We start from the raw sequence: 25,723 nt of genomic DNA on the forward strand, positions 1-25,723 counted from the left end.
TGCTCACCACTCTATCCCCCGTGCCTCAGGTCAGGCTGGCACAGCGGGAGTCAGTATTTGTTAAATGAATGAGTGGGCTGAGGTCCCACGCAAACTGACACATGGGGTGAAGTGAAGGAGACCGACAGGCGGGGCCAGGGCTCCAGCCGCGCAGCTAAGCCGTGTTGTCGGATCAGAGCTGGGGCAGAGGGCACAGTGGGTATTCGCGGAAGCCCCTCTTGAGGGGTACTCAGGGCAGGAAGCAGCATTCCCTTGGTACGTTACCACAAGATTAAATGAAGCTGAGAGTTCTCCACTTTGCAAGTGGAGATCTTTCTCAAGTGGAGGTCCGACGTGGCAGGGTACCCTTCCACCCTGGCGCTGTGGCGTGCCTGCCTAGCTAGGAATCCAAGAGCATGCTTTCCTTTGTGTGCGAGACCCAGGGTGACCTCTGCTTCCAAGAGCTCTTCCCTCCTCGAAGCTTATGGACAGGGGAGCAGCTGCTTTTGGCCATGCCATCACGCTCTGGCTACCTTCTGGGACCAGAGAAGCAGGAGGGGTGTAAGCAGAGGGTTTGGATTGGGAGGTGGGCAAGCCTTTGTCCCTCTATCTCCATTCCAGTGGCCAGTCCTTGCAGAGAACATGCCATTCCTTCGCCAGATCCTTGACAACAACGGAATTCGTGTTAATAACCTGGACGCAGGAGAACAGCGAGAGCAAACACACAATGCTTTCTTTGTGTCTGACAGTTGGGTACCTTGAGCCAAAAACCTTCTGAAACTCCCTGAAGATAACATGAGCGTTTCTTCCCATGACAGGGGTGCCATGATTTCCAGTCAGCAGGCAGCCACATCTGCCCCTCCGACGGTGCCTGGGCAAGAACAGCAGTGCGTCACCACTGTCTGGGGGCAGCCGCCAGAGCGGCTGAGACAGCTGCCCAGGCTCGGCCTGTGATGGGGGCCTGGAGGGGCTTGTGTGGTTGAGAATGAGATCGAAGAGGCAGGCTCTCGTTCCCTATACTTCAGTGCCTCTGGGGAGTTGAGGGAGGAAATAACTCTCTTCCAACCCCAACTCGGCTTTGATTCCTTGTGAGAGATCAAAGGCCCGGCCTACCGTTTCCTTGTACTAGGGGATCCGGCTGCTTGGAACAGGCTGAGTCCTTGGTGGTTAATAAAGAGTCCAATCAACTACCTTCCCATAAGATAGTTACTGTTTATTGAGGGCTCACTATATGCTGGACGCTGTGTTAAATGATTCATACACATGACCTCATGTAAGACTCATAACGCCATCAGTGGCATAGGTACTAGGATCCCCACTTATGAAGGAGGAAACCAATGCTCAGAGAGGGTAAGGGCCTTGCTCAAGGTCACATATAGCATGTGGCAGAGCCGGTGGGAACCCGAGCAGGAAACCTACCAAATCTGGCTTCTTAACCACTACTTGGTGCCCAGTCTGACTGGAGGAGCAGATTCCAGAAGTCACAGGACTGTAGTTCCATCCCAAACAAGACTGATGTGAGGAGGGGAAGAGGGAAGCCGTGGGCCCATCCACGGGGCTGTCTGTAGAGCGGTCCATAGGTGCTGGGATTGTCCATTTGTCCCTCTGGGGAGTCCTTGCCACTCCTCCGATTTTTAAAAGACCCAGAGATCTTTCTGTCAACAAACTGGCAAAGAAGCTAGAAACTGAATTCTAACCTATCCTTTTCTGTGGAGAACAACGGCTATCTCTACAGAGGTAAGGGTGTTGGGAGTGTTTTCTGTTTGTCTGTTTGTTTTCTGGTAGTGAGTGCTGGGAATAAAAGACCCTCCCCAAAACCACTTCCCTTTCAGATCTGCCCTGGATTAAACTCTGGAGACACGAAGCCACACCTTCCCACTTCCTGTAGCCGGCTAGAGCCCAGCACTTGCACGCCCAGATTCTTTGCGCTTCAGCTGAGAGCCTCCACAGATGGTCAGCCTCTGCATGGGAGGTAAACTTGCAGTCTGTCCTCGGCCTGCCTTCACTTGAAAGAGGAACGCAGCCCATTTCCTTTAAAGTGGCTGCCTTTGGATTTTCCAAAGACTGGGCCATTGGTCAGATGTGTGCTGAACTTCCCTTCCTGCCAAACTGAACTAGTTCTGAGTTCTGAGCCAAGGAGGGCTGAGGTTATTAAGACAAAGAGAACCATCAGGGGCTCCATCAGGCTGACGGTTGCTGAAGCTGTCGTAATGAGAGACACCGTACACTTTTGGTTTCCCACGGTAAAACCAAGAGCCTGCTTAGATTTGGGGGTGAGGGAGTTCAAGAGGCCATTCTTGGCTAGAATTCCCAAACCTCGGGAGACGGTCACAGCCTGACTGAGGCAGCACAGGGCAGTGCGATGTGCACTGAACAGAGACTCCCATCTGAGTTCCAATTTTAGTTAGGTCAGTATTAGGGTTTTTGTTATTGTTGTTGTGTTTCAGAGAGCACGCATGGGGGGGGGGGGGGGGGGGGATAGAGAGGGAGAAAGAAGCTCAAGGCTGGATCTCACAACCCTGAGACCATGACCTGAGCTGGAATCAAGAGTTGGGTGCTTAACTGATTGAGACACCCAGGTGCCCCTAGGATTAGGTTTGTCACAACCTGAGAAAGTCACAGTGACTTTGTGGGTCTTGGTTTCCTCGTAAGGAAAATCAGGTTGCACTAGGTGATCTGTAAAGGGCCTTCCGGCTCTAACTTTCTAAGAATCTGTGATTCTGCTCCTGTTTCTAGAGATAAAACAGAGATAAAAATTGTGGGCTCTCAAGGGGGTAGGATTCAATCACGCCCTCCTGCTAACTCTGAGTCCTGGCTAAGAGTGACTTTGGCAGGGGAGAAAAAGGGAGCCGGGGCCTCCCGGAGAAGCTTCCTGGTCTTCACGCAGGTGGCTAGAGAGAACGGCCTGGGATATGTCCTGGGTTTCAGGAGCCCACTTAGGAAAGTGCAGAGCGCCACACCAGATCGTACAGATGGGCTGTGCGGAGGCAGTGGGTCCCTGTCACCTGTCACCCACCTCCTCCACCTGCCCAAGGATGGGGATGAACCCAGGCTGATCTGTAGAAGGAAAACGTCCCAGGCCAAGAGGCCCCTGCAAGCCCCAGTCTGAGTGAGATCCCAAGGCAAAACGGCTGGGAATTAGGCGGCCCGGGTTCTGCCCTCCTAGCCCCATGATGTGCTGAGTCAAAGCTCTGGTTCTCTGCAAAGATCCTGGGAGACAGATGGGGTCTCAGAAGGAAAGAATCGGGTTACTCACTGTTTTGGGGACAATCTGTTTCTTGGGCTGCCCAATCTTGAAAGGAATCCTATGAGAGAAAGAATCAAAGAGGGATTTTAGGAGAAACGGGGAAGGATATGGCTGAAAATAATTGATGAAGCCAAGGCCACTTTTCCCCAGAGGGTAAAAAGCACCAGTGGCTTGTCCAGGCTGGGCTCTGGAGGGTGATATTCCCATGGACGGTGTCCGATGGAAGTCCTGGGCACCACCTTCCGCCCCAGAGCATCTTTCCTACTAGTAGCCGGTGTTGAAACACGTTGCAAAGGTGAGGGCAGGGAAGGGGAGATACCACACAGTCATTGTGAATCTGTGTCCCGAGGAGCTGCAAAGTCAGAATTACAGGCTCGCTTGGGCAGCTATCATCCTTGAAAACATGTGTTTAAAAACACCATGAGAACCACTTATCGTCTTTATCAGGCGCTTCACTACTTCTCTCTAGAGGGACTTCTCACGTGGCTGGAGAGAGAGGACAAACTATAGGGCATTAAAGGCCCAGTCCGGCTGGGCTATTTCCAGTGAGAAGACACATCTGAAATGTGGCTAGCTCGAAGAGGAATCTGAATCTAGCCCAGGTCTGCCCTCTGCACCTCACGTTCCCCACTTGGAAATGGAAGGCAGTTTAGCGTAACAGAAGAAGCGTCAAGGACCTAGCCTCTAAACCTATCCATTCCCCCCACCCTGCTCTCTGAAGAGCAGGCTGCCCCCCCCNTTGCCCACTCTGTGAAAGAACAGGGTTAGACTGGATAATTCAGAAGTTTCCTTGAGGCAGGGGAAATTCTGATTCTACAATTCTGAGAAGTGTGGCCCCGCTAGGAGCAAACACGGCGCATGCCAACTGCTGGAGAAACGGAGGCTCCCCGAGGCCCTCAAGGTAGCAGTGAGTGAAGCTCTCCTGGGATCAGCTCAGGGCACAGGGAGTCAGCAGAAGAGCCTGAGGGGACAGCTCACTCCCACTCTTCTCTCAGTGCTCAGGGCGCTGCAGTCCCTCCATTCAAAGCTCCCGCTTCCACCACTGCACCCGCCTCCCCATCCCCCCCCATCCCCTTCTGCCCAAGCCTGCTTTCTCTTGGCCCAAACTGACCAACACTGTTGCTAAACCCAATGGTATAATTAACCACCGATAATAACCCCAGACAACGCTCCGGCAGAGGATGGGCCAGCCTGAGTCACAGGTTTAAATTTAATTTCTGGAGGACATCCTGTTTATTGTTAACCCAGCCCGGTAATTTGGGAGCATTAACCCTTTGGGGGTTGGCTGATTCACGTGGCTTCTATAAACAAATAATCAGTGGCTACATAATTAGCAGGGGAAAGGTAAACTCTGGAACCAAAAAGGAGAGAAAGGGCAAAATTGTTCTTTCCCTTCCTCAGATCTAAAGAACAGAGGGTGAGGGAGCTGAGCCCTGTAGTCCCCTCCTCGTGTCCCCAGTTACTTTTCCCAAAATCAGGGATTGGAGTTGACTGACACAATGGTTTTGGACAGTGAACAAGTGCCCTCAAGGACTATTTTGGTGACAGTGCAAATGAGGTCCTGGTGGCATTGAGTGAAGACTGAGCCTGTTCTGCACGAAGCATGTTGCGGGTGATAAGCTCTAGACCAGGAATCAGAAAACTGGTCTCTGCCTCTGACTAGTTTTGTGATGCGAATAAATCACAATCTCTCTGGAGCTGTTTCTTTCTTTTTAATTTTCTTTTAATGTTTATTTTATTTTTGAGAGAGACAGAGCATAAGCGGGGGAGGGGCAGAGAGAGGGAGACACAGCATCTGAAGCAGGCTCCAGGCTCCGAGCTGTCAGCACAGAGCCCGATGAGGGGCTTGAACTCACAAACTGTAAGATCGTGACCTGAGCCGAAGTCAGCACTTAATGGACTGAGCCACCCAGGTGCCCCTGGAGCTGTTTCTTAAACTCTAAAACAAAGGAGATGGAATAGGGGGTCCCTTCAGTGCACCTAAAACTTGAATTCTAAACTGAATCTCTCTTCCAGGAACATGGAGGCATGATGAGAATTCTGCAGAATTCTCCGAGTGGTCTACAAAATGATTCTAACTTGGAATCTAGTACTACAGACTAGCTACAAAGGAATCAGGAACTTAGATGCCATTATTTGTGGTGCCACAGCCTCTCTAAATCTTAATTTGGAATCGCAGTATTTTTAGAATTGCAAGTTACCATAGAAATTGTTCCAGTTCAACCCTCTCATTTTGTAGATGAGAAAACCAATCTGGAAAGGTCCAGTGACTAGCCCAGGGTCATTCTGCTGGTTCAACAACTGAACCAGGAGTAAACAATCCACTTTTCTATTGCTACTCATGGTTTCATACTCTTTCCCATGAATTTGTTATGTTTATTTGAAGGAATGAAGGAAAATCATTTGATCAAAATACCTAACCTTACAATGCTGTGGGATTTCAAAGGGGCTCACTGTTCTTGAAAAGACTGGAAATACAAGGAATGAGGAGGGCCGCGTTATCAGAAGGAAGGAGGCTTGTACTGACCTGTGCTTCTGCACAAATGACAGGTTATATGTATCATGTTGACTGAGTGCAAAACGTCACTAATAATGTCAGCAGGACAACAGGCAAGGAACCCAGACTGTCCAGGGCAACTGGGACATATGGCCATTCCACCCACATGGAATGCCTTCCCTTCTCCCAGGCTGATCAAAGCTGTTCGCAAGTCTACCACCTTGCTAACCTTCTTCTAAATGTCTAAGACTTCATTTGGCATTGAAAGATAGTCTACCTTTTATAGTTAATTGAAGTTTGAAAAGTAAAATATATTCATCAGAGAAAACTTGGGAAATACAGAAAAGTGAGAGAGAGAGAAAGGGAAGGAAAAAACCAAAACAGTGCACAGTCTCCTATCTAAAGATAACCAAGGCTAATGTTTTGGTGTTAATTATATTTTAAAAGTTTACAGAAAGAAAAAAATCTGAAGCAAATATGCCAAATGTTAATAGTGGTTAATTCTGGGTGGTAAGAGTGTGATTACTGTTTTCTTCTTTGCACTTTCCATATTTTTCAAATAAACTAAAAAAAATCTCGTTTTTTTCCTTGACTACAAAAATAACACCTGATCAGTGTCGAACGCTTGGAAAACATGGAAACACACACACACACACACACACACACACACACAGAAACAGTAACACCCTGAATCTGTGTGTGTATACATAGACATGTGTATATATGCATATTTACATAACTTTAAAAAAATAAAGGAAACATATCATAAAGGCTTCCATATGCCAAGATGTGGTTGTCGTCAACCTGACCTGTAAGAGCTACCTAGTATTTAATGATCTATCCTCTATTTTATTTTTGTGATCCACATCACTTACTGGTGATCACTTCAACGGTTTCAATGTTTTCTTCTATTATTAAGAATTCTAATAGCTAAATCTCTGTGTACATCAAGGATTAGTCACATAGGATAAATTCTTAGAATTGAAATTGCTAGGTCAAAGGATATATACATGTCCAAGGCTTTGATATGTTTGCCAAATTGCCCTGGAGGGAGATTGAGACAGTTTACATTTTTCAAAAGACTTGAGATAGTTTACGTTTTACCACTAGCCCTTTCGCCTGTTTATTAGGATACTTTTTCCTGGCTTAGTGTTTACCTTTCCTTTTTGTGCATGTGTGTTTAAGGTACAGAAACTGCTGATCAGTATGAAGTCAAATCTACCAAACCTTTTTTTCCCTTTACATTGTACTCTTTTGGTGTCATATTGAAGAACTGCCCCCACCCCACACATATAGAAATTCACCTCAATCTATTTTATTGGTTTCCTTTTATTAATCTGAGTTTGCTTTTATCAAGGTTACATGTGGACATAGTTTAATAAGACAAAAAGGTTTGTTAAGTGAAACACGAGGGCCTGCTCTCATCTCACTTGCCCAAGACAAGCACTTTTTGACTCTGCTGGCCTCTTTTTTTTTTTGAGAGTGAGACACAGAATCTGAAGCAGGCTCCAGGCTCTGAGCTGTCAGCACAGAGCCAGATGTGGGGCTCCAACCCATGAACCACGAGATCATAACCTGAGCCAAAGTTGGATGCTCAACTGATTGAGCCACTGAGGCGCCCCTCTGCTGGCTTTTTTGATATACACCTTTGCATCTCTAAATAAAAATGCTTCTATTTCTATCTCTTGTTAGGTTTTAGGCACTAGCTACTGGCTTTTTCTTTTGGAAGGGGAAGACTTAATGAAACCAACCAACCGACCAACCTCTTGCGGGCTTCTACCCATTACACAAAGGCACATCTGCATCTTCTTGATACAGTTGTGCTGTGGTTAGATCAATACTAAGTAAACTATTAGGAGAATAATGTGATTCCTTGTCCTCCCTGCATGTGGCAGCCAACAGATTTTTTAGCCTCAGCCAAACCTTCAGAAGGCTGCAGAGTCCGGAGCCAAGCCCCCCAGCGAAGCCACTCCCAAATTCCTGACCTGCAGAAACTGGTACCTTTGTTTGCAGACACTAAGTTGTGGGGTAATTTGTTACACAGCAATAGGTAACTAATAACACTGCATGGTTTTGCTCCTAAAATTGTCACTTCTTTTTCATGTGCTGAATTTTCTATGTATTTATCATCTAAATTTACTCTCAATACATTCATGCATATCAGGTATTCACTTCTTGAAGCGGTGCCTGCCGCAGCCTCCGAGCTGCTCGGGGCAGGACTGGTCGCCTTGGCCCCTGGTGTACAGCTGGAGGCCCAGCTTGCCCTTCTCCTGCCTCCCGTGGATTCCTTCTGCCTCTCATAGGAATTCTGACACCTGGAATCCGGGCCTTCCTCTTTGCTGGTTTACTCCTCGTCTGGGCAGAGGAAAAGTGTGTGTGAGACCACTTTTTGAGATGCTGCATAACCAAAATCTTTCTGCTCTGCCTCACACCAGTTAGTCTGACCGGGTATAGAATGTAGGTTGGACTTCATTTCTTTCAGAATCTCCAGACTTTGCTTCCCTGGCTTCTCACTTCCCAGTGCTACTGTGGCGGTGAAGGCTAAAGCACTCTGATTTCTATCCTTTGTAGGCATCCCACCCCCTCTTCACACAGGCTTCTTGGATCATGTTTGTCCTTGGTGGTGTAAACTTTCACAATGATGCACCTTGTGGATCTAATTTCACCCACTATGCCGCCATACGCACCAAATTCTTTCAATTTGGCAATTTGTAATTTGGCAATTTGTTCTGGGATTGAAAAAACCTTGTTGTGGCTCGTGTCTTCCCTCATTTTCTGTTTCTCATTTCTGAAGTTCATTTATTTTTATTTTTAAAGTTTATTTATTTTTGAAAGAGAGATAGAACACAAGCATGGGAGAGCAGAGAGAGAGAGAGAGAGAGAGAGAGAGAATCTGAAGTAGGATCCAGGATCTGAGCTGTCAGCATAGAGCCCAATGGAGGGCTTGAACCCACGAACTGTGAGATCAAGATCGGAGCCAAAGTCGGTTGCTTAACCAACTGAGCTACCCAGGCGCCCCACTTATTTCTGAAATTCTTGTAATTCCAATGCTGACCCAACTTGGTTGCTTCTCCAGTGTCTTTATTTTCAACATTCTGTATATTCTAATACTTGTGAAGTTTTCTATTTCTGCTATCATATTTTTAATTTCTGAGAGTTCTTTTTAATTTCAGGATATCTTTTTTTTTAAAATGGTATCTTGTTTTATTTCATGGATGCCCTCTCTCTCTGGTGATCTTAATGATGGATTTACAAAAAGCTTCTTTTTCCTTCCTTGAGTCTCAGTTTCCTCTCAAGTTGTTTTCTGCTTTAGCCTCCATTTTTCATGCTAAACACTCCCCTTGGGTGTCGGGTAATTCTTGGGTGTCTGCTCACAGACGTGACTGGAGACAAGACAGCTGACTAGAAGCTGTGAGTGCTCAGATATTGTCCATCTTCTGTGTAGCAGGGAGCCCCTGATGTCAGTATCTTTACTCCCGGGCAGGTAAAATTTCCTAGAAAACTCTTCAGCATCTCACCATGGGAGTAAAGGCCCAGCACAGGTGCTCCGAGAGCTCAGTGAGTAGAAGAGGTCACATGTGCACATGCGTGCAGGGGTCATGGGAGAGGGGAAGGGTTGCCTCGGCACTCCTCACGAATTCCTTCACTTTACCCTCCTGCCTTCAGATCTGTGCCTTACAGTGGATCTGCATTTTCTGGGCCTGAAGCTTACATGATTTTGTATGCCCCTTAAAAGAAAAACAACACAAATTTACAAATATAAAAATAGGATGGGGCCCCTAGGTGGCTCAGTTGGTAGAGCTTATGACTCTTGATCTCAGGGTTGTAACTTTGAGCCCCACACTGGGTGTCGAGAATACTTACAAATAAAATCTTTAAAAAAAACTAAAAAGTATTAAAACAGGCATGCAAGTGTTTACTTAGACAGAGAAAAGATCATAATAAATTACAAGTTATAAAAGCTGACAAATAACATGAGCATCAGAAGATCAAGAGTAACCTAAAATTTTTTATTAATCATCTGCCTGACACACCTCTGTATTCATTTCCCTGCATTTTTTGGCTGCATAGTCTATGATTGCCTCTTCATGTGACACCGGGTGGGTAACATTATTTTCTTAGAGAGAAAGAGAGTAATTCAGCCTTTCTTCCAGTATGGCTGACTGAAATTTGTTTTCTATTTCTGAAAGTTTAGAAAAGCTTTTTTTTTTTCTCCAGCTTGCCAGTAATATGTAAATATAATAAAAATTTTGCTATAAAATTTAGGAAAATCTCATGTTTCTTTCATAAATGAACTGTAAGATTTCAGGACACATTTCAAGTTTTGTGTAATGACTACTCTTTTTTTTAATTTTTAAGGTTTTATTTATTTCTGAGAGAGAGAGAAAGAGAGAGAGAGAGCGAGCGAGCAGGGGAGGGTCAGAGAAAGAGGGAGACACAGAATCTGAAGCAGGCTCCAGGCTCTGAGCTGTCAGCACAGAGCCCGATGTGGGGCCTGAAACCATGAACTGTGAGCTCATGACCTGAGCTGAAGTCAGATGCTCAACCGACTGAGTCACTCAGGCACCCCTGTGTAGCCATTTTAGAAGCACTCATTTTACTCTAGTTTAAAAAATATTCTATAGTTCTCTTACCTGCATTTAACACAGAAGTTTAATATTTATTTTTTTAAGGTTTTATTTATTTTTGAGTGAGAGAGAGAAAGTGTGAGCAGGGGAGGGTCAGAGAGAGGGAGACAGAATCTGAAGCAGGCTCCAGGCTCTGAGCTGTTAGCACAGAGCCCGACACAGGGCTCGAACCCACAAACCACGAGATCATGACCTGAGCTGAAGTCGGACACTTAACCAACTGAGCCACCCAGGCGCCCCTGTAATGACTACTCTTAGCCACCATCTGAATTAGTGGGGGTAACCAGCTTGTCGCTGATGTCCCTGGAAGAGGGCACACCATGAATTTTGTCATCTTCATTATCTTTCATGTTAAGAACTTTAAATGTTTTATCAATGGGTTCATATGATTTGCTTCTCCTCTTTATTAACTAGATTATCCAACCATTGCTATTTAAACCTGATCTTATTCTCCTAATGAATTACTAATGTTTTAGTAAAATTTGAAAATGTTTTGTTGCACTTTGATTTCAGAATAATATCTCTTGATTTAACTGCCCACCTTTGTCACTTTTCTTTTGTGTTCTGTTATTTTTTATTCAGTTTTTCCCTTAGTTTTTTTTTCTTCTTTAAAAAAAAATTTTCCAGCTTTACTGATACAATAGATCTATATAACACTGTGAAAGGCATACAACTCTATAAATTGCAGGTAAACCAGCATATTCCCAACTCAATCCTCCAGTCGCATCCCGAAAAAGGCCTAGGCTACTCCAAAGCTGCCTGACATGAGGGATGGTATCAAGTAGAAAAAGAAGGAAGAGGCTTTCTTAACTGAATGCGGTATAAATACATTTTTGATGTTTGCAGGATCATGTGAACACAATAGCTAAGGTTCCTTCCGGGGCCTTGGATAAGGTCCATGCAAGCAAGGGCCCTGGAGCTTAAACTTTATTAAATAGTTTTCACACAGTAAATCCACATTTGAGTGCCTAGCATAGGAACTCCCTGTCTCATACTCTCCAAGGGGTGGGGCCCCTTCATTCTTTTGCTAGGGTGAGGCAGGGACAGTCTCCCAGGGACACGGGAGTTGGGAGGAGATGGCAGGGCTCTAAACTTATTCAGAAACAGCTTTCAACCAGTCCTTCTGACCCAAGTGCTTGGCTTCACTCCACTTCTAGAAGTACCTAGTGCCACCGATTACTGACCCTTTGAGGATTCTGTGACGTAAGTCATGATGGCTCTTGGCTGTCCTAAATGCCAGTTTAGGATCTGGCTTTCTTGGAACTAAGTCAGTTGCATGAAACTGCAATCCAATTCCCAAATGCTGTTGATGTCTCTACTCTCCCTGAATTTGTAGATCTATGCCTTAAAAAAAAAATCACGTTACTGTGCTTTTTTGTGGGATTTGTGAGGGAGATAAATTAGCCGTACGTATTCAATTTGTCATCTTTGCTTGGAAGCTGGCTTTTATTAATTTTTAAATAACAGCTTTATCGAGGTATAATCCATACACCATAACATTCATCAAGTGTACAATGTGGCTGTTTTTAGTATATTCAGAGAGCTATGCAACCACCACCATGATCTAATTTTAGGACATTTTCATCACCCCAAAAGAAACCCCACATCTATTAGTAACTCCCCCCCATCCCGTTTTCTCCTCTCCCTCCAGCGCCAGGCAAACCATTAATGTACTGTCCCTATGGATTTGCCTATTCTGGACATTTCAGATAAATGGAATTATACAGTAAGTAGCTTTTTGTGTTGGCTTTTTTCACTCAGCAAAAACGTTTTCGAGGATCATCCATGTTGTGACGCGTATCGGTCCTTCACCGCTCTTTATCACGGAATAATATTCCACTGCAGAGATAGATCCCATTTAGCCACTTATCCAGTTATCCATTCACTGGGTGGTGTGCACTTGGGTTGTTTCTACTTTTGGGCCATTATGAATGCTGCTGCTATGAACATTTGTGCACCTGTTTTTGTGTGGACATATGTCTTCATTGCTCTTGGGTCTACCGCTAGGGGTGAAACTGCTGGGCCATATGGTAAGTCCATGTTTACCCTTCTGAGGAGCTGCCAGACTTCTCCAAAGAGGCTGTGCCATTTTATGTTTCCACAGCAGGGTAGGGAGGTTCCAATTTCTCCACATCCTCACCAATGCTGTCATTGTCTTTTATTTTAGCCATTCCAGTGGGTGTGGGACTATTTCATTGTGGTGTGATTGGCATTTCTGTAATGACTAACGATGCTGAACATCTTTTCATGCGCTTATCAGTCACTTGTAGGTCTTTGGAGAAACATCTATTCAAACCCTTTACCTATTTTAAAAATGGGTTGTCTTCTTTTAAGGTTTTTTTTTTTTTTTTTAACATTTGTTTATTTTTGAGAGATAGATCATGAGCAGGAGAGGGGCAGAGAGAGAGAGGAAGAATCCAAAGCAGGCTCCAGGCTCTGAGCTGGCAGCACAGAGCCTGATACGGGGCTTGAACCCACAAACCATGAGATCATGACCTGGGCTGAAGTTGGATGCTTAACTGCATGAGCCACCTAGACACCCCGTCTTTTATTTACTGTTGAGCTATAAGAGTTCTTTATCTATTCAGGGTACAAGTGCCTAACCTAATGTATGATTTACAAATATTTTCTCTCATTTGTGAGTTGTTGTTGTTTTTTCACTCTTTTAATGGTGTCCTTTGAAGCACAATTTTTGGTTTTGAAGAGGTCTAATCCATTTTTTATTTTGTTGTTTGTGCATTTGGTATCACATCTAAGAATTCTTTGCCAAATTTAAGGTCATGAAGACTCACCCCTATGTTTTCTTTTTAGAATTTCATAGTTTTAGCTTTTACATTTAGGTCTTTGATCAATTTTGAGTTAATTTTTGTATATAATGTGAGGTAAGGGTCCTGCTTCATTATTTCGCATATGGAAATCCAGTTATCCTGACGCTGTTGAAAGGACTATTCCTTCCCCATTGAAGTGTCCTGGCATCTTTGTAAAAAAACAAAGACAAAAACAAAAACAAAAACAAAAAAATCAACTGACCATAAATGTAAAGCTTTATTTCTGGACTCTTAATTCTACTCCATTGATCTACGTGTCTATCGTTATGCTAGTACCACAATATCCTAATTATTGAACTTTTGTTCTAAGTTTTGAGATTGAGAAGTATTGAGCCCTCCAACTTGGTCAAGACTGTTTGTGCTATTCTGTGCCCCTGGCATTTTCATATGAATTTTAGTGGTTTATTTTTTATATTTAAATCATCACTCCATTTAGAGTTTGAGTATAGGTTAGCCAGTTATTTAGTTAACACAATATAAAAAATAAATTATCTCTGAGAAACTATTTTACTAGGGTTAAATACTTCTATTCCATACCACAGACCTGTCTACTCTTTTGCCAATAACACAGACTCACTTATTTCGGTTTATAGATGCTCTTAGTATCTAGACAAACAGATCCCTTCTCGTTACACTTCATTTTCAGGTAATTTACTGGCTACTTTAATTTGCCTTAATTTTTATTTGTTTATTTATTTATTTAAAAGCTTATTTATTTTGAGAGAGAGAGAAAGAGAGAAAGAGGGAGGGAGAGGGAAGGAGAAAGAAAGGGGCAGAGAGACAGACAGAGAATCCCAAGAGGGCTCCGCACAGAGCCCGACACAGGGCTCAATCTCATGAACTGCAAGATCATGACCTAAGCTGAAATCAAGAGGTGGACGCTCAACCGACTTAGCCACCCAGGTGACCGTGTGTTACTACTTAAGATGAACCTCAGAATCATAGGTTGTGTGCCCCCCTTCAAAATCAAGATACTTATTACTGAAAATGCATTATATTTATAGATTAACTTCTGAAGATCCTACATTTTTACAAGTACTACATTTGCTCATCCAGGACCATAACATTTATTTCCATTTATTCAAGTCTGTTTATGTCTTTTAGTCTTAAGAATTTTTCCATATAAGCCCTCTACTTTTATTTTGTTGACTATCAAGATCCCAAAGTAACACTTATTCGTGAAATTTTTAGCCTTACATAGGTGTTAGGTACATTCCATGGGACTTTAAATTTTTGGTTGTATTGCAAGTGAAATTCTCCTTTTCATTTTATTGTCCTGGTACACAGGGAAGCTACTGGATATTAATCATTTAGTCTGAAACCATTCATCACACCTATATGTTTAAGCTTGTAAAGCCTGAGAAACTTGGATAGGCATAAAAAAACAGAATTAGGTTTTCTAAACAGACAGTCATATCACTTGAAAATAATGATAAAGTTTCCCTTTTCTTTCCAGTTTCCCTTTTCTTTCCCAATATTTTATACCCATTTCTTGTCTTGTGTTATAGCACTGGCCGGAAATTGTAGAAAAATGTTTCTGACTTCAGTAAGAATGATTCGGATCTGATCTTTTATTATTAAATAGGAAGAAAGCTACTGGTTCCAGTCAGAAGAAAGGCTTCTAATAATAAGGAAATACCTTGTTGTTCCTACTTTCCTAAAAGGCACAAAGATGGGATTTTTGAATTATATCACAGTGATTTTTTTCAGCATGCAGCAGATGACAAGTTTGCTCTGAGACCCAGTACTGTGACGACCTGTGCGAATGTACTTCCTGAGACTGAGCCGCTGCTTCCTTACCGGTAAAGGGTCAGGCTAACTAACTTTGTTGTGTACACACCTTGCTTTCTGATTATGCCACAGAAGTCCCTCAAGTGCAGGGACTGAATGTTAAGGTTCTCAGCAACTCCTGTAAGTACTGTACAAGGTACAGTGTTATTTTCAACCTTTCACTGAATGCATATCCAGTAAATATTCCTCAAGGGCCTCCTTTATGCCTAGAAACCTAGAAACCTGCTAGGTTCTAGCAATATCAGGATGAGCAAGACGGATTCATTCTATCAGCTCATGGAGCTCACGGTCTAGTTTTGCGCACACAGTAAGCACTGGATAAATGACTAAATAAATAAGTACATGGCCCAAGGGCTCTATATAATACCATACTCTAATTTAAGGTTCCTGAAAAAAAACTCCTCTCAGATAAGGCTTTAGAAAGAACAAAGAAACTACCATCTTCGGGTTTCCCAGACCTTATCTGACTCACACAAAAGCTATAAAGGGTATCTATCCCCAGCCACTGCTGGTGGGGAAGTACACTCAAGGAGACAGAGGAAACGGAGCTGGCCTTTGGCGTTGGCAGTAAAGCCTGGTGAGGTTATCCGAGTGTGGACTGAGGGAAAACTAACATTTCAAAGGGCTTAAGAGGAAATACTAAGGGAGAAGAGTCTCCTGAGTTTATTCCAAGGCTGCCAAATGGCAGGTATGCTCCCCTCTGCCAGAGAAATGGCCTGAAAGCTGGGGAGGGTGCCCCACCGCCACTGAAGGGGTGGAAGGTGGTGAGGGGAAAGAGAGAAGAAAGAGCCAAACAGCTACACTTCAAGCAGCTCTTCTCTTCCTGTCACTGCCTCCCGGATCTTCCCTGGTGGCTCCAGAGTCCTGCTGGGACACAGGGACTTCCTCGGGACAAAGAGCTGCTCTGGAAAGCATATGGCAAGAGCAGCAGCATCGCAGCGGCTCCTCGGCCCAGCTGGAGTTGTGGGTCGAGGCTGGCACTGGGTCTTCGGACCTCTGTTCCCCTCCTCACAGCTTTCCTCACGCTCTCCCCTTGGCATTGGGCGGGTACGCAGAGGCCCGGAGAGAACACGGGGCTGCTCCCCACAGAATGTCTCTGCTCTGGAAGAAATCAAGAGGCCTCTGAGCTCCCGGCCTCTGGAGTAGGATTCCTTACTTGGTTCCACTTGCTGTTCCGTAAATATGAGCACCGGAGGGCAGGAGGAGGGATATTTTGGTCTGAGCAACAGAATGGAGAAAGCAGTTCTCTCAAGCGCTCCCTTCTCCAACCCCCAAAGTGCCCCACCTCAAAAAAGAGAAAAAGTTCTATGTGTACAGAGGGAAAGGGGGAATGATTTACTTTCACAATAAAGAAAAGTCAACAGGATGTTCTCCAAAGCTACAAATACACTTTCTCAAACAGTAAATATCTCTATTAGCAGCATGAAGCCAGTTGGCTAATTCTGTCGGTCTCAGTAAAAAACCTTTCCCAAAAAAGTCCTGCTCTTGTGTAATATCTATTTACAAAAACAGCTCTTCTGCATTTTCAATTTGCTAGGTTTCTCAATCTTTTGCTCCCCCTGCCCCCCCCACCCCCCCGGCTGCTGCAGAGGCAGAGACAAGAGGCAGGCCCAGATGGCAGTTGGGTGGGGATCCCCTGGTCACCCCAGCAGATCCCTGCCTCATGTGGAGAGTCCTCTGCTTCCATTACAGAGAAGAGCGGAAAGAAGCTGAAGCCTCCACGTTCTTCCCTGGTCTTCACCTTGGCCTCTGGAATTTGTTTCTACTGAATGTGAATGAGCTCTGGGCCTGGCTTGGGGGTGGCAAGAACCCTGAAATGATTCAGTCTACGCCACCCCACGTCCTTCGGATGGATCACAGTTTTGGGGGCAGGGAGGAGGTGAAGGAGGTGAGAACGGAGGGAGGGAGGGCTGAGCAAAGAGTAGGCGGCAGCTGATAGTGGCTGAAATCCTGGCTCCCCGGGGAGTGGTCTGGGCCTGAGTCACTGTCTCGGCAAGAGCAGGAAGGTGGGCGAGAGGCAGCAGCTTCTGAAGGCTGGAAGGACAAGCCCCTCCCCCACCCTGGCCTTCTGTTACCCTGTCCTTGGGTCCTTGCCTTCCCTGGTGTGAGGCCCCATCAAGGCCACCGCCACCTTGACACTGGGAGAAAGAACAGAGGGCCGGGCCGGCAGGCCACCTCGGCAGGGCCAGCTGGCCACGACGCCAACCAGCCAGGGAAGGCCCAGCCTGAGCAAGGACAGGAGAGACCCCATCACAAGGGGAAACAAATTGAGCTGCAAAATATCCATTTCCAGCATCTCTGACCACAGCCCCCTCCCCCCGCGCCCAACAGTCCTTCCCCTAAATTAGCCAGATCTAAAACAGAGCACACACAACACTCCCCTGACTCGCCACCAGTCCGAGGAGGTATGTGTGTTTAAAAATAAAAAGGCATGACTCTGTGACTTGGCTGATTTGTCACTTGGACCAGAACAGTCTCCCAGCTCAGCAGTGATCCCTTCTTCCCCACTGCTCCCCAGGCTGCCCTCTGAGAAGTTTGGACAGAATGAATCACAGAATGGTCAGTGAGATCTCTCAGAACATGACATCGTAGAAACTGTCCAATTAAAGTGACCATTTATGGAGCATCTACTACTGCCGGTTTGGGCTGGGTGCTTCGAATCCATCAGCGCACTGAAAGCGGTCCACCCCTGTGCTCCCCACTGGAGACAGTGCACTGGATAGGGGACGCTCTCTGGAGCCAGGCTGCCTGGCTTGAAGTCCTCGCTCGGCCAACCGCCAGCTGGGAGGCTTCGGACAAGTTCCCTAACCTTCCTGTCTCTTGGTGTCCCTGTCTATAGACTGGGACAATAATGTAGGGTTGCTGTGAAGGCCTAATCAGTTTAGTGCTTAAAACAGATCCTGACGTAGGTAGGTCAGCAGCCTGTAAGTATCTGCAGTAAAGGCAGTGGTGATGATATGTGATGAGGAAGATCAAACTGAGGCCCGAGGGGGTGGCTCGCACACAGTTAACACAGAGGTAAGGACGGTTATGGAACCTGAAACGATGATTTTCTGTTTTGAGGGCAAGCAGCCCCTTCCCAGCCCAAGTTAATCCATTTGCCTACAACGAATGGGGACTTCCTCCTAAGTAGTAGAAGTCTGAAGGCTGAAGGGGCACATAAAGGTCAAGAAAAGAGAGGAAAAGAAGGCAATTCAGGGAGAGAGGTTGTTTATTTTGTAGCTCTTTAGAGGATGGGTTCTCTCGTTTTATAAAAGGAAAGCAGAAGGCATTCTGAGGTGAAAGGCTGCTCCTGCTTACTCCCCAAGCTGGGGAAGCCTCAGGTGCCTGCTTCCCAGTCCGATGGGCGAATGGTGCCTTAGATGCCGACAGACTCTGCAAAGCACCAGACCAGCTGGTTAGCTTCTGAGGCACTATCTCTAACCTCGTTCTCACTTCTGTCTCTTACCAACCAAGGATTATACAAAGAGCTTTCAGTCTACCTTTTCTCTTATCTGCTGAAGGTTTGGAAGCAGGGCGGAAGAGGAGGAGGAGGGCTGAGATGGAAACTCAGAAACTTGCTTCTAGGCCCACTTTCTTGGGTCATCCTCACCTACTGGCCACAGGAGGCAATAGTCTTGCTATGAGCAGTGAGGTCAGCCCTAGTCGTCACGGCAGTCAGGCTAGGCACGACAAAAGTGAACAGAGAGTAGTACAAAATATTGTCAACACTCAGAAAATGAGAACACAATACATACTCATGTATTCAACAACTGTTTTCAAGTTTCTAATATTAAGCCACATGTGCTTCAAATCTTACTGTTAGCGTCAGGCAACAGCTCAGATACTGTCGAAGGTCGCTGAGTGCTGCAGTCTGATTCCCTTTCCGGTCTCTCCTCGTGTCCTTAGCGGTTACCACCACCCTGAACTTAGTATGCATTATTCCCACACTTTCCCTACATGTGTTTAAATCCATAAGCGTAATACAGGATGGTTCTACAGGCCTACAATATTGAACGCATCACTTTGAAATGAACTTTTCATGGCCAGCATTACGTTTCTGGGATTTGTCTGTGTTGATAGATACGGCTGTACTTCATTCATTTTGACCACGTGTTTCATAATATAAAGAGCACATTTTATAGGCTGGACATCTACAAACAATGAAGCAACTAATATTCCCCTGCACTCTCCTGCCGCAGGAGTGCTCAGGTTTCTCTGAGAAACCTATAGAAATCTCCAGAGTGACTGAATTGTATCAGTTTTTCCCTCCACCCCCCACACCACCCTGCACCCGCTGCCCGTGGGTGGTAGGTCCCCCTGCTCCTCATCCTTAGATACCTGGCATTGCCAGACCTTAAAATCTTTGCCAGCTGGATGGCTGTGAAGTGGCATCTCACTGTTGGTTTAATCTGCTTTTCCCTGATTACTAAGAAACCAGCCTCTTGGTATAGGCTTTTGTCCATTTGGGTTTTCTTTTCTATACAGTGATGACGGTTTTCACATCTATGGATTAAGTGCTTATAAAGTACATGGCTGGCATTCTTCAGAGTTGCCCCCTCTGTATTTCTTATAACCCATGAAAAACAACCAAATAAACCAACAACACTATCTTTAGCTGGCCAGAGTCACAGCTATTAGCTTATAGTCCGAATATTTGTAATGAACACATAGATCAGTGCTTTCTAAATGGGGTCACTCATCAATTGTGCAAACTGTTACACGTTATTTCAATGTTTGATATGACACACTGTATCAAAATTAGACATGGGATCAAGTGAAATGCATCATTCTTTTAAAAATGAAATAGAACAGAACAGAAAATATAGGAGTGCATCACACATATACTATGCGTAACTTTTATTTGAAGTTTATGCTTTTGTGCACTGTAATAACAAAGGTCTCCCTTCCTTCCTTGCTCCCTCGCTCCTTCTCTCTCTCTCTTTCTTCTTCTTCTTCTTCTTCTTTTTTTTTTTTTTCTTCAGTAGGCTTCCTGCCCAGAACGGAGTCTAACACAGGGATTGAATTCATGACTTTGAGATCAAGACCTGAGCTGAGATCAAGAATTGACGCTTAGCCGACTGAGCCACCCAGGAGCCCCTCAAAGGTATTTCTAACTGCAAGTTGTGGTCAAAAAATTTTGGAAGCCACTGTCCAAGTTAGCCCTCTGGCTCCCTTCTTCCTCTTCCCTGAGCTATTGTACAGACCGCTGCCAAATTAATCTGATCAACTCACTGATTTCCCCAGGCCACTTCCTTGATCAAAAACCTTCAAATTTCAAAAGCCCAAGCACAATGTCAATCCCTCAGCAAGGCACTGAGAGTACTGACAGAGGGGCCCCAACTAAACCCAAGCCAGTCTCCTGGCCGTCCGCCCCAAATACTCGAGGCATTCCATCTCCACACACCTTTTCCACATCAGTCTTCTAACCTGGACCCCTCACTCCCCACTGCAACCATGCACACTCGCCAGTCATTCCTATGAATCCTGGGCACTTTCCAGACACTGGCTGAAAATAAGTATCGATTCTTACAGCCTTCTGAATGTCCACCAGTATTAAGTATTAGCACAGGCCCTTGTACGTTATAAATGTTCAATGAGCATTACATCAACAAATATTTTACTGAGCATTATCTGTGTGCAACATGTTATACCGGGCCCTGTTTAATGGACTAGCTACCAAAATAGTGGGGTCAGGGAAGCGATAGCTTAACTGCCCCCTCCAAAGTCACTTCAACATGTGGGCGTGAAGAGTATAACACATAGAAAACATCTCGAGTGAAGAAGCTATGGGATTCAAGACACTTGCCTCTTTCCAACTACTCCCAAATCTGGAAAGAGCCCTTTCCCCTCTCATTCCAAACAGCTGGAACAAGAGTGAGATGTTTTACGTTTGTGCCCAAAGCCATGTCAAATACAGGGTTCCTTCCATGGGCTCTTCAAGGGGGTCCCGGCCTTCCGAGCATGACCACACTCCGTACAGAAGAAATAGCCTGGGGAGAGTCTGGCCTGTCTAAAGTGAGTGCGAAGGCTGCCCAATGCGGGGAGGCCACAGAGCAACAAGAAGCTGAGCTGGTCCAGAACCTGCAGGACACCGGTCCCTATCACTTTACATGTGAAAACTGGCAACTTCCTGTAATTCCCTGCCTAGCTGGTGGTGTTCGCGCAGACCAGCAAAGTAAAATAGCTTCCTCTGGGACCCGATCAGCTTGGGAATGGTCCTCCACTTTTCTGGTGCTTCTGTTCAAGCCCAGAGAATACTCAGATTTTAGTTCTAGTTCTCTCAGGTACTCCGTGAGTGAATTCTAATAACGTCAAGGGAGATAGTAAGACCCGAACTGCCTACTTCCAAGGGCAGATGTGAAGACAAAATCAGATAATGGACAGGAAGGTAATTTGAAAAGTTAAAAGCACTATACAAATGTGCGATAGGAAGAGTAATACTAGAGGGAAAAGAGATTCCACTGAGAATATGTTTGAAACAAAATGGAAGGGGGAGGGGGGCGCCTGGGTGGCTCAGTCGGTTGGGTGGCCGACTTCGGCTCAGGTCACGATCTCACAGTTCGTAGGTTCGAGCCCCGCTCAGAGCCTGGAGCCTGTTTTGGATTCTGTGTCTCCCTCTCTCTCTGACCCTCCCCTGCTCATGCTGTCTCTCTCTCTCAGAAATAAATAAAACGTTAAAAAAAAGAATTAAAAAAAAAAAAAGAAACAGAATGGATGGTTCAGTCTAACCCAGCAGTTTAACTTCCTTTCTTTATATTCCATTAATTTCATTTGACAATTACTGACTAGGTACCTACTATGTGCAAATGGTACGCACACACAAAGGTGAAGAACTTGTAGGTTCTGCCATCACGAAGTCTGTGTGGGAGAGGAACACGTTTTTGATCCCTGGAAGGATGTGGAAGTACTACAGGAGTTCTATGCAAGTGCGGAAGAGGATAGTTTGGGGAGCAGGGAGAGGAGCGGGGAGAGGACAATCAGAGACAACCTCAGACAGGCTCTGAAGCCGCGTCTTCCCTCGCCGATTTAACAACAGCACTCTTAGAGGCTCTTCATTCAGGAAGTGGCTTATAGGTTCTGCACATTTTTATCTGAAAACTTTCCCTGAGTTCAGGCAAGTCAGGAAATGGAAAAAAGTGCTCATTCATACATTCAGTAAACAACTACCCATTGCTGGGAATACTACTGGGGACACAGTGATGACAAAGACCCAGTCCCTTTCTCAGTAACTCGCAGACTCGGGGGGTCACTGACAAGTAAACCAACAATTCAAGTACAGATGCTAATGAGGGTCAGAACAGGGGCACCCAACTCAGCTTAGCGGGGTGTGTGGGGCTGTTCAGGGAAGACCTGCCCTGACTCTGGGAGAACGAGTTTACGCCGGCCTGGTGGATGAGGCGGCGATGGTTGGGAGCAAAGGGCACTGCAGGCACAGGAACAATGCANGACCACGGAAAGCTGAGATGCAGGAGTAAAGACGGACAGCCAGATCCAGAAAGGTCTCATAAGCTATGGCTCAGGCCTTTATCCTGCAGATGATGGAGAGGGCATACAGGGTGAGAACACGGGGCGGGGAGATGGGATAGATAGATCCCAAGGAATACCAACATCTAAGGGGCAGACAGAGGCAGAAGAGCCCAGAAGAGTCAGAAAGCAATCATATTTGCATAGTCTCCATTTTGTTCCCAACAGGCTTGGGTGGCACAGGGTCAGCTTGGATTACCCATTCCATGTCCGAGTTGGAGAAAACAAGACAGAGGAAGGTTAAATACCGGATCAGGCCACACTGTGAAGGAGGGAACCAGAACCTGAACTCAGCCCTCTACTTCCCAGCCACATGTAACTGCCGACTCTAACTTCTTTCGTTCTGAGTCAAACTTCTGGACCCCGAGTATAGGAAGATTTCCTATAGGACTACTTTTTTCCTTGACATTTAAACTGAAGAGCATCAAGATGTGTGGTTCCTGGGAAAGCTACAACCCCTGGAGACAGCTAAGCCAGATAAATAAGCCAGGTTCTTCTTAATTCTGTTCAATTCTCCCTCCAGACAACAATAAAGGCACATACGCATAAGAGAGAGGAGACGAGCAGAAAAAGAGGAGAGGGAAGCACTTGACTTAGGACCAAACGGTGGCTTAGTGATGTGAGATGTGAACACGAAATGCCCCCTTCCCAGCAGGGCACACCACTGGACCACCTGGCTTAAAAGACATGTGGGTGGCCAGAGGATGAATGGATGGGTAGATGGTACAGGAAGGCAGCAGGTACCCACTAAACAAACGGGGTGGGCGGGCTGCATGCACAGAGGAAGCGGGGAACAAAGACCTCTTACTCCTCATGCAAAATCCACAGTGTGCAAAGGGCATCAATATTGGACATTTCTCACTGTGACATTTTGAAAGCCTGGCCTAGCCCAGAACAATGGTTACCCTCTGGGGACCAGGGGCTGAGTGCCCTTAGGCCTTATTCAGTGATGGCTTGGCATACCCCATGTGCTTGGTGAACTTGACCTTGGGCATCAGCCTCCCATGACAGCTCTACGTCACTCTGGTCTCTTCCCCCACTGAGAATTCCAGTCTTGGATGAATGGATGGATTCATTCTGGGAGCAGGAAAACCACTCCAGGAGTGAATCAGAAGGACCCAGCCCTGGTCCCTTTGCCAGCCATTGAGCCAGGAACTGAGTGTGATTGTGTGTCTAGGCGCCGGTGCTGTTCCCCTCTCAGGGAGATAGGGTCAGGGTCCACGTAAGAGATGACGTAGTCACCCTCTAAAGAAGAAGAAAAAGGAATCTCAACTTTGAGGGACAAAGCCACCCTTTTGGTTCTGACCCTCAGTCCAAGGCGCCAAGCTGCACATATCCTACAGGATAAAAATCGCAGATTTTGCTGAACAGTTAATTGTCAATTTCAGTTCTCTGCAGCCTGACAGACCTTAGCAAATAGGGTACTACTTTTTCAGAAAAAAGTGTTCTTCAAGATGGGTGGAGAGAGCATGCCTCAGATCACCTAGAGAATTATTTTACTTTGGTCTGTGCTCCATTCTCCTCCTGATTTGTGAAGAAAAGATCGACTTACTTTTAAATTTGTAAATGCCAATGTAAACAATATAAAGCCTCTGAACTTCCTGTTTTCCTTGAAAAATTAAGCAAGAGAACTCCAACAATTCAAGATACAGGCAAGAGGACATCTGTATCACAAGGCTGGGCGGGGGGCAGGCTGGCATTTCAAGGAAGAAATTCCTCTAGGAAAGGGAATCGAAGGATTGCCACTCGGCCCTCACTAACTAGGTTATAACAAGACGGGAAAGTTAGTTTTTTGAGGCTCTAGCCCTGCATCGCCCTCCTGGAGCAAAGGTGGAGGGCAAAGGGGCAGCTCCTCCTGGGGCTTATTAGGGCACTGCTCCAGGCTGCCCTCGCGTGCAGCCACCAACTGTCTAACATTTGTCCATCAATCTTTGTCTAAGAAGCAGGGGGGAGGAGGAGACAAAAGGTTTAAATTTTACATTAGAGAATTGTCCTTCACACTGACTGACATTAGCTGCTGGTGGCCAGAGCTTAGTCTCCTCTAATGGTCAAATGTGAGCCTGTTACATACCTTCTTGAACGATACTCTCTACCTTCATTCATTCATGACTAGTTATCACACATTTACTTTGTGTAAAGAAACAGCTAGACTATGAGGCCAAAGTGGCAAACACGTTCCCTATGCTAATGGATCCTGGATTCCAAAAGGTTTGATTCATCTCGTACATCCATGGGGGGTCAATGTATTCAGACAAGCAAAATCGACGGCTGGATCCCCTGAGGTCTGGCCTTAAGGATATGTAGGTCCTTGGGCCTGAAGGTAAGGCCCTTTGGGCAAACTGAGTCTTACAAAATAAATCAACCATGAAATATTATGAAGCACCTACCATGAACCCAGCACATACAGCAATGTACCTTCCAACTCTGGAGTCCTGACTCTCCTGCTCTGAGACTCCTTAAGCGTCTTTTCTCACGGCCTGCTAGTTCCCACAATGTTTAAGCTTACCTACAGCTATTTTAAAGAGAAAGCAGTGAGTGGGTAATGGCCGTGGAAATGATTAAAACTAGTCCAATCCCACACTGGGAGTGTGGGTGTGGGTTTTCAATTCTGGACCCTTCCAAAAGAGAAGCAAGTTTTGTCTTTTGAAGACTGTTAGGTGCTGCAAAGGCTAGTCATCCGAAAGCGAGTGGGGTTTTGAGCAGTGAACTGGGCCCAGACTGCCAGGGAGGGCTACAGCTCTGGGGCCGTGGGAGTGATGCCCACAGGGGAGAAAGAAGGCATTTACTCCACCTCAGCGGATATTTACAAGAGGAGAAAACAGGAAAGTTCCTCACTTCAAGCAGCTGGGAGAAGACGGGACCGGCTCCTTGGAAGAGAACGAGTCAGGAAACAGTCGCAGGACCCCAGGCCAAGGAGACCCCCCCCCCCCCCCCCCCNCTCCGGAAAAGCACCGGAGGAAGGGCCCTCGGACGACCCTGGGTGGAGGGTCCGTGTGGGGAAGGCGGGCAGCGGCGGCGAAGGGCCTCGGTGGGCGCGGGCAAGGCGCACGGAGGGCCTGGGGCTCCAGCGGCTATGCTGTCCCGGCCTCACTCACCAGCTCATGGTCCTGAACCTGGCCCTGCTGCCGGGGTCGTCTGCCGCCACAGGGTCCTCAGGGATCACTTCCGGATTCAACCAGTCTCCAGGAAGTGACGTAGGCCCCGCCCCCTGTGCCCGGAAGAGGCGGGGGTGGGCGGGGCCCGGGAA

General features: G+C 46.1%; 1 protein-coding gene across 3 annotated transcripts in view; it reads right to left on the minus strand.

The window, feature by feature from the left end:
* BIN3 (bridging integrator 3) overlaps window positions 1-25,649 on the minus strand; it is a 42,706-nt gene extending 17,057 nt beyond the window's left edge. The window contains exons 1-2 of one of the 3 annotated variants that reach the window (XM_077766621.1): window positions 25,572-25,649; window positions 3,236-3,284 (exon numbers count right to left, since the gene is read on the minus strand). In XM_077766621.1, the coding sequence (XP_077622747.1) occupies window positions 3,236-3,284; window positions 25,572-25,579 (57 nt within the window). In that variant the 5' untranslated portion in view covers window positions 25,580-25,649. Of the gene's footprint in view, window positions 1-736; window positions 960-3,235; window positions 3,285-25,571 lie in introns of those variants that run through there. The other 2 variants (XM_077766622.1, XM_077766620.1) reach the window with 2 other exon arrangements.
* Window positions 25,650-25,723: the final 74 nt, after the last annotated feature.

Source organism: Crocuta crocuta, unplaced genomic scaffold, assembly GCF_008692635.1.
Source record: "Crocuta crocuta isolate KB4526 unplaced genomic scaffold, BGI_CrCroc_1.0 scaffold225, whole genome shotgun sequence".
NCBI lineage: Eukaryota > Metazoa > Chordata > Mammalia > Carnivora > Hyaenidae > Crocuta > Crocuta crocuta.